Here is a 9,214-nt window from a genome sequence, read left to right as displayed (position 1 = left end):
AAGAGGGAGAGAGATAGAAACATCAGTGATGAGAGAGAATTCACTGATCAGCTGCCTCCTGCATGCCCCCCCACTGGGGATCGAGCCCACAACCCAGGCATGTGCCCTTGACTGGACTCGAACCCTGACCTCCTGGTTCATAGGTCGACACTCACCCACTGAGCCATGCCAGCTGGACACGATGTATTTATCTTCAGTGATGTACATAAAAATGAATTTTGTTTTGAGAGTTATTGCCGGGGTCCAACCCCCGCAGGTCCAGGGATCCCCAAAGGCCTGGACGGAGTCGGCGAAGAAGGAATGACACGGAGACAGCGTTCAGTTGATCAGCAACCTAGCCAGGATCTCTAGCCCGGATCTCCAGAGAAGTTCTGCTTCGGATTTCCAGCGAGGTTCTGTAGCCATGTTCCCTCGCTAGGTTCTCCAGCCAGGTTCGGTCCAGGCTCTCCAGTCAGGTTCAGTGTCCAGGTTCCAGTCAGGTTCTCCTGCCAATCTCTGTAGTCAGGTTCAGTCCAGGATCCCTGCCATGTTCTCCCGCTAGGCTCTGTCTCTAGGCTCCGAGGCCAGTCCCTCTCCAGGATCCTCCGGCATGCTCTCGCCAGCAAAGTTCTTCTGTCTCTAGAGAACGTTCTTGTAGGTTCTGTGTCTAGGCTCTGTCTCTCTTGGTCCTGTCTTCTAAGCCCTGTGTTCTGAGTTCTGTCTCCTGAGTTCTGTGTTCTAAATTCTGTCTGTTGTTGTCTTGTTGCATCTGTATTTATACCACTTGATTCAATCCTATCAATCTCTATTACAAAGGTTAGGGCGTTTCTTATCTCCATTCCAGGGAGTAAAGATTATGTAGCTTAAGCATGATTGTTTGTAGTTAAATTGATTAACTACCCGCCTGGCACTTAGTTAAGGAGTTTCATCCCCTCCCTAACTTCAGGGGAAAATCCCTACCTGGGGATTCAACCTTTCTCGGAGAGGTGACCTTGGTTAAAACACAGCACCAAGAAGGTGAGCAAACATATTAAGAACCATATGCTATATATGCCAGGTCCCTTGAAACAGCAAGCATGGACCGGCTCCCGGCAAGTTATTAAAGCACGTGCTTATCCCGTTGCTGGGACCGGTATCCCATGGACCGTCATTGACGGAGCCTCACTGGGCATTTTCGCGTGGTCCCTTCCAGGCGCCAAGACACCGCGGGTCGGGGTTGACCCGGCTCTGCCTGTTTTGTGACTTGCAGAGAGGACTTGCTGACTGCTCAGAAGGAGATCCTGTCTCAGCAGGAGGTCATCATGAGCTTAAGGAAAAACCTGACGGAAGCCCACAGCCGAATGTCAGATCTGAGAGGTTCGTATGCTTGCCCGGGTCCCTTGACTTCCTGGCCCACTTTGAGGAAGGAAAGAAATGGGGCTGCAGAGTTGGACAGCGCGGCCTTAAAAGCCCTGCTCAGTCTGCTTTCCTGGGCGTCACGGCACTTGTGGCGGGGTCAGCAGAAGCTGGATCCCGACTATGGCCCTGCCTCCATATCCAGGGGCCACGGGTCACCCCCCAGAGTGCGCAGGACCTCTGCGATGAGGCCCAGCTCTCCTTTTCCGGGAGACTCTCCTGTCACCACTGAGAATTTGCCCCCAGATCAAAGGCTCCCTGGGCCAGGGCCACCTGCACAAGCCCTCACACTCACCAGCTTTGGGACCCGGGGCCAGGTATTCCTTCTAGGGCAGTGGTTCCCACCCTTGGCTGCACACAGAATCACCTGGGAATCTTTTAAAAATCCTGGTTCCTGGGCCTCATCCTCCGGAAATTCTGTTTCTTTGTTATGGGGTGGGGCAACAACATTAGTAACAAAAAAAACAGAATTTCCGGGGGATGAGGCCCAGGAACCAGGATTTTTAAAAGATTCCCGGGTGATTCTAATTGCAGCCAAGGTTGAGAACCATTGCCTTAGACAAAGAGATGCAGAAGCAGGCAGCGGAAAGTGGCCGGAGTGCCCTAAAGTGCCATAGGTACAGGGGCGGGGACAGACAGCACCTGCGGTGTAATACTAGGCTAAGGCCGGAGCACACGGTCCTCCTAGAGCCAGCACTCACATGAGTTGTTTGCTCAGATGCAAGCAGACCTCCTGGCTGTTGCTGAAGCCCCCAGAGAATTCCTGGAGGGCGGGCCCTCCTCGTGGGTCTCAAACCCTGGCAGAGGACCCTGCGTGGCCCCTCGTGGAGACCCCAGGCAGGACAACCCCCTCACCAGCTTTCATGTCGCTCCCAGGGGAGCTTAATGAGAAGCAGAAGGTAGAACTGGAGAGGAACGTGGCCCTGGTCCAACAGCAAAACAGAGAGCTGGGTGCGCTCAAGGAAAAGATGGCCCAGGTGACCGGCCTGGTGGAGAAGAAGGACCGGGAGCTGGAGGACCTCAAGGAGGCACTCAGGTGTGTGAGAAGGTCTGCAGGGCATGCAGGGCCCAGGTACACCTGAGTGCCCCGGGAGCCTTGCACAGAAAGGTGGGCAGTAAGCGCTGATTGAGGAGCGGGATGGATGCATGGCGGGTGGATGGATGGATGGATGGACGAAGAATGAATGAAGGGACGAATGAATGACATGTTTCATTGCTCCACAGCCTTATCAGGTAGAACAGGCCTTTGCTAAGTCCTGTGCTTCCCAAAGATTCCTGCCCAATATTCCCGATGACAGGTCCCGGCTTAAATGCCACTTCCTCCAGGAAGTCCTTTGTCACTCACCCTCCCCAAATATAGACAAGGGCTCCTGCTCTGCCTGGGACCCTCAGCCCCTCACTTCACCTCCCCTAACTTCTCAGTCAGGCTGTGTTTAATTGCCCATTCAATGGTCTGCCTTCTCCCTGAGAACAGGCCTTGCCTGGCATTGCCTCCCGGCAGTCACGTAGTGCCTAGCACTGAAGGAAATCAATAAATATTTATTAAACAAATGTATCGACTAGGGGTGTCCGAGGTCAGCTCAAAAGAAATGTTAAATATCCCCGTCCCATGGATTTGTCTAAAAAGTACATGTGACTTTGCATTTTCATCCATAGTTTGTCAAAATGTTGACATAAAAATAATGTTTTCCCCCAAGAAAGTGTGAACAAAACTGATGTCTTGTGTAGACCCTGTCGCTTCTCGTGCCTCGGGGCTCATGGCCAAAGCAGAGTCACACAGTGGTTAAAAGAACAGGCTCCAGACCCGTGCTGTCTGGGTGCAAAGCCGGGCATTTCCACTTACAAGCCCCGTGACAATGGCAAATTGCTGTGAGTCTCTGTTCCTGTTGGTCAGATAGGGCCAGGAGCGTCCCCCATTCGTGGGACTGTTATGAGACCTGGAAGGGCTTACCCATCGGAGAGTAGGAAAGAGCATCACACAACAAATGCCCTGTACGGGCACAGCAGGTGTCCCGCAGACCCAGGTGGAAGCAAGGGCAGGTGGGTGCCCGCCGCCCTGGCCACTCTCCTGCAAGTCCCCTGAGACTAAACTCCCTAGCGATCTGTGGGCAGGGGACTTGAAGGCCGGGAGACTTCAGTTACCATAAAAATGGAGCTCCTTTTCCTGTCCTGCGGGGTGGAGGTGAGGGGTGGGAACTCGTGGCCCCCGGAACCTTGTGCAGCCCCGTGACGCATCGCCTCTGCCCCAGAGCCTCCCAGGAGAAACGCAGGCCCCAGCCGCCCAAGGAGAAGCCGCCGAGACCCAGGAGCACGGCCCAGACATGTGACATCTCGGTGCCGATGGAACCCATCCTCACCGACATTTTCGTGAGCAGCCAGGAGGTGAGTGTCCGCCCCGCCCTGGCACCCGAAGGACAGGCTGAGGAAGGAAGAGCCCAGTGGTGGCTTTCCTGCCTTTGGAAAACATTCTCTTCCTAAGTTCCCAAATCAGCACGTGCTACTGTGCCAAGGACGTACTTCTGTGCCGGGTGCCAGTAACACAGCAGGAGTCCTGCCCCTCCAATGCCGTCACCAGAGGTGCCAGCTGTCAGCAGGCTGGCACAGGCACCAGCAGCCCCTGCACATCCTTACGCAGCGTGACTGGGCAGTGGGTGGAGACCGGGCTCGGGTCTAGTCTGCCTGGGTCCTCTTCTCAGAAACTGTGACCTCAGGAGGTCACTGAGCCAATTCCCTTGTCCGGAAAGTGGGAGAAGTGACCCTCACTAGTCACCTCGTGGGGTTGTTGAGAAATACATTTTATTTATAAACTCAGCGCAAACAGACCTGTATACACAGGGGTTGGCAAAAGTAGGCTCACAGTTCGTATGGAAAATTATACAATAATCTATAATAATAAAAGTGCAATATGCTAATTAGACCAGACAGCTGAACGACCTTCTGGACGACCTTCGGAAAAAGCCATGGCTGTGAGGGCTAAGACCCTTGCATGAATTTCGTGCATCGGGCCTCTAGTTATTAAATAATGATACAAGAATGAACTGTCTCATGTACTCACAACTGTAAACCTACTTTGCGTTGTACATATATTTATTTTTTAACTTCTTTTTTTAAGTTTTTTTAATTTTCTTTGTTGATTAAGGTATTACATATGTGTCCTTATCTCCCCTTCCTCCCTCCGTGCATATATTTATTGAAGAGATTTTTTTTTTTTGCGAAATTATAGTATCAAGCCATATATATTCTACACACATAACTATTTAATGGGCATCTTTTCAAGTAAGATCTCCCTCTGCTTTTAAATGGCTGCATAGAATCCACTGGGTCCCTTTTTGTCCAAGCAGCCCCCTGCTGATGGAGATTTCAGTAGCTTCTGCATTCCCACATTACTGTAGTTAATACTGTATCCTGTCCTAGCCAGTTTTGCTCAGTGGATAGAGCATCGGCCTGCGGACCAAAGGGTCCCAGGTTCAATTCCAGTCAATGGCAGGTACCTTGGTTGCAGGCTCCTCCCCGGCCCAGGCCCCGATGGGGGCCTGTGCAGGAGGCAGCCAATCAATGTGTTTCTCTCACATCGATGTTTCTCTCTGTCTTTACCTCTCTCTGCCACTCTCTAAAAATCAGTGGAAAAATACCTTTGGATGAGGGTTAACAACAATAACAAAAACACTGTATCTAAATTGCTGGGTCCAGAGGACATCCTAAATTGCGCTCGATAGGGCCACTCTGCCTTCCCAAAGAGCAGCGCCATTCATACTCCGTGGCTGTCCCCTGGCGACTTCTCGAGGGTCTCCACCCTGAAACCTCCGTGGGCCTGAAGTCCCAGCTTCGCAGCAACAGGGAGTGCGTGTGAGAACAGCCTCCATCACGCCGCCCTCGAAGGTGGCACTCAGGTTCTGCCGTGGCTGGGGCTGTGGTGCTCCCATTGTCCGTGGCGGGCTGATGTGGGCCCAGTGCTCCCTGGAGGCCCCGGGTTTCCGGGAGGCCCAGATGTGACTCCCCACTTTGCTTCATGAAACTAGAGAGCAGGGCGCTTCAGTCGCGGGCTTTGGATTTTCACTTGGAAACGGGGCCAAGTGTGTCAGCTTGCCTTCCCGCGTCCTCACAGATGCCTCCCTCCTGCCAAGCAGCCCTGAGCCAGGGCCGCACACAGCTCAAACGAAAGGGCTCGTGGCCCAGCAGCTGTCCTTGGCACCCACCGCTGTCCAGAGCCCTTGAACAGCGTCTCCTTGTCGCTCAGGGTGGCCATGAGCTGGGGCTGCAGTGGGTCCACAGGCTGAGCTCCGTGGGGCAGAGAGCAGGTCTCACTCCTGCTGGAACCCCAGGCCCTTAGTGCGAGACCTGGCCCATATTCATTCATTCATTCATTCATTCATTCATTCGTTCAACAACTATTGAGCACCTGCTGTATGCCAGGTCCTGTGCTGGGCGCAGGGGAGGACGCACGGGGTTTCTGCCCACAGGGGACCCGTGTTTGTTGGGATGGATTGTTATTACTTTCCCTTATGGGGTGGGATTAGCAGAGCCAGATAAAAGGGAAAAAGTATTTGTTCCTTCTCAGAACGGTTTCCTCCCTCCCGCCACTTCCTGCTTTCTAAGCCAGAGCGGGTCAGAGGGCTTAAGAGTTGTATGAGAAAGAATCTCCATCTTCCCTAAATAAACAAGTTCCCAGAGGACCGTGAGTTGGGTCACGCCAGGCTCCGGCGCGCTCCTCATGCGGAGTAGAGGCTGCCCCCGAGCCTCGCTGCCCTGCTGCATTGTTTCAAATAACAGAACACTGGACGTGGGTAGATTGTAAAAATCCGAGCCCCTCCCACACTGACTTGGGCCGCATGACTTGCTTTGTCTCATGGGATATGAACAAACACAAGGCAGATAAGTGTTTATGCTTTGGGGCTTGATCGCTCCTGCTGCTCTTAAGAACCTGTGCCCACCACACATGAAAGAGCCTGGTCTAGCCCGGCCGGCGTGGCTCAGTGGTTGAGCATTGACCTATGAACCAGGAGGTCATGGTTCGATTCCCAGTCAGGGCACATACCCCGGTTGCAGGCTCGATCCCCAGTGGGAGGCGTGCAGGAGGCAGCCGATCAATAATGCTCTCTCGTCATTGATGTTTCTATCTCTCTCTCTCTCCTCCTCCCTTCCTCTCTGAAATCAATAAAAATATATTTAAGATAATAAATAAATAAGTAAAAGAACCAAATGGTCAATCCCTTCCCTTTCTTGCCATTTTGCCTGGGACCTTCCTTAGCAGCTCTATCTACAGCTGAACGCCATTGCTAACATCCCATCTCATTTCCATTTTCTCTCCTTAACACCTACCACCATCCCCCTTGTATCTCCCATGCTTATCTTTCTTGTTGTCTGTCTGCCACCCCGGGATACAGAATCCAGGACAGTAGGGATTCGGCCAGTTTTACTCGCTGCTGAGTCCCCAGAGCCTTAGAATAAGTCTTGGCATACAGAGGTGAATTGCTTACCCGAGAGAAGTGTTGCTTAACAACACGTAACATGACTGGTCTTCAGGGGGACCCCTGAACCCCCGGAAGTTATATGCACTGCGTTCTGTGTACATGGATTTTTCTGGAGGAAGGAACCCTGCATTCTGCCGAATCTCAAAGGGGTGCACGGCCCCCAGACGATGAGGAAGGCCTTCCCTTGTCTGTACCCTTTGTAAACCCGGTTCCAGCTGTGTGGCTGGCAGCTGCCAGGCCGCGTGCAGATACAGAAGGCTCCCTCCATCTCAGGAGTTCCGCTGGACACGCTGTTCTGGGGGCTCCGGGGAAGTGTTTCCTCTCTCCAGACCAGCCGAGAGCCCATTTACCAAATCCCCCCTGGCAAATATTAGCTCACCATCCCTGCTACCAGTGAAGAAGCAGGCATCCTGTGTGTTCTCGTCTGCACATGTCCATCCAGAGCAGAATGTGATGTGCTGTTCAGAGATGAGCCCAGAATGACAACATATGGAAACCGAGCTTAGAAGAAATATAAACGAGACGTGGGGAGGTAACCTGGAGGGGATCTTTTGTTTACGGTTGTGCTAAGCAGGGAGGAAAGTTGGAAATCTTCCGAGCTGTGAATTTATATTTGAAGTGAAAGATTGAAATTCCTCCTCAGCTGAAGCCCCCTTAACGGTACTTTCCGAAGTACTCGGTGGCCAGGTTTCTGCTGCGCGTGAATTGTTCACGTTTCTCCACGTGTAAAGGAGAGGCTCTCGTCCCTAGTAAAGCCGCCGTCCGTCCCGTTCACCGCAGGAGCAGTCCTTCTGCGACCTGGGGGCCAAGTGCAAAGGGTCCCGGCACGAGGAAATCATACAGCGTCAGAAAAAGGCCTTATCCGAACTCCGGGCACGAATTAAAGAACTCGAGAATGCAAGTTCAAGTAAGTGTCGTCCTTCCTCGTCCGCCTCTCCTTGCTTAGAGCTGGGGGCGGGGGGAGGCGGGGGGGGGCTTTCTTGATAAGATCAAACATTCTCAGAGGTTGGGAGCGGAGGAACAACCTCCAGGTGGGTTCACTTTGGGAACTGACCAATTTGCCAGGACCACCGTCTTCTGTCCCTGTCATTTCATAACCAAAAGGATGTTCTAATACAAAAAAGCAAGATGGGCAGACATGATCTCCGAGTCAAGGGCAGAACTTGATATTAAAGAAGTAGGGTTTCATGAAACCCATACATTGTCCTACTTTTTCTTTTTTAACTGTGGCCTGGTGGAAACTTTCACATGGACCAACACGGTACAAGGATCGACCTTGGGGAACCTCCCAGAATTCCCTGCCTAGAGGGGATGGGGCTTTCCGGGTGCTGGGGTGGCTGCTGGGTGGACACTGGGCTAGGACCCAGAAGCCTGGGTTCAAGTTCCATCCTGTTCCCGTGAGGCCGCCTCCCATTAGCTGTGTGCCCTTGGACAAGACCAGTAAAGAGTAGCTGTGCGTATTACATGCAATCACTGAGCCTTTCCTCTGAATCGAAACCATTTCTTTTCTAGACGATAAGGTTCACCAGAATAAATCATTTCAAGACTTAAAGACTCTCAGAATGGAAAAAAATGTCCAGAAAATGTTGGACACGAACCCCGATTGGCCAGCTCTCTCAGGAATAGAGATCCAAGCGGTAACCAAATCCAGTTTGTCTCTGCCTGCCTGACAGACAATGTGGAGAGGGCGGGCATGAGGGCAGACACTGGCTGTGTGTGCTGGCACGGCCGTGCATATTGGTGGTTCGGGGCCAGGCCCCTCCAGATGGGCCATTGTCTATACCAGTGGTTCTCAACCTTCCTAATGCCGTGACCCTTTAATACAGTTCCTCATGTGGTGGTGACCCCCAACCATAAAATTATTTTTGTTGCTACTTCATAACTGTAATTTTGCTACTGTTATGAATCATAATGTAAATATCTGATATGCAGGATGTATTTTCATTGTTACACATTGAACATAATTAAAGCATATTGATTAATCACGAAAACAATATGTAATTATATATGTGTTTTCCGATGGTCTTAGGCGACCCCTGTGAAAGGGTCGTTTGACCCCCAAAGGGGTCGCGACCCACAGGTTGAGAACCACTGGTCTATACCCACTGGTCAGTGCCTCGCGTCCCAGCAGCCCCGTGTTAGAATAGAAAGGTGGCCTCCGTTTGTGCACTGCATGATGCATCTCTGCATTGACACGGGGCCAGGTCAGCCTCTGGTGGACCCTGCTTTTCACATCGCATGTTATATTCTGCAGAAAACATTCAAGGGCTAATTTGTGGCGTGATGCCATGAGTTGGCCTGAAGTTTGCTTTTTGCTGTAAACTGAAAAACATGAACACATAAAGGGTAGCAGAGGGAGCCGTGATTAA

At 52.0% G+C, this 9,214-nt stretch overlaps 1 protein-coding gene across 1 annotated transcript in view; it reads left to right on the top strand.

The window, feature by feature from the left end:
* Positions 1-9,214, top strand: part of FHAD1 (forkhead associated phosphopeptide binding domain 1) — a 96,732-nt gene that overhangs the window by 68,822 nt on the left and 18,696 nt on the right. Inside the window, exons 24-28 of the mRNA XM_059691181.1 lie at positions 1,229-1,335; positions 2,251-2,410; positions 3,624-3,756; positions 7,626-7,752; positions 8,358-8,482. Of these exons, the coding sequence (XP_059547164.1) occupies positions 1,229-1,335; positions 2,251-2,410; positions 3,624-3,756; positions 7,626-7,752; positions 8,358-8,482 (652 nt within the window). The remainder of the gene's footprint in view (positions 1-1,228; positions 1,336-2,250; positions 2,411-3,623; positions 3,757-7,625; positions 7,753-8,357; positions 8,483-9,214) is intronic.

The sequence above is a fragment of the Myotis daubentonii genome, chromosome 3 (genome assembly GCF_963259705.1).
Source record: "Myotis daubentonii chromosome 3, mMyoDau2.1, whole genome shotgun sequence".
Taxonomy (NCBI): domain Eukaryota; kingdom Metazoa; phylum Chordata; class Mammalia; order Chiroptera; family Vespertilionidae; genus Myotis; species Myotis daubentonii.
The sequence above is the reverse complement of the archived record's forward strand: the minus strand, read 5'-3'. Positions and strand labels throughout refer to the sequence as shown.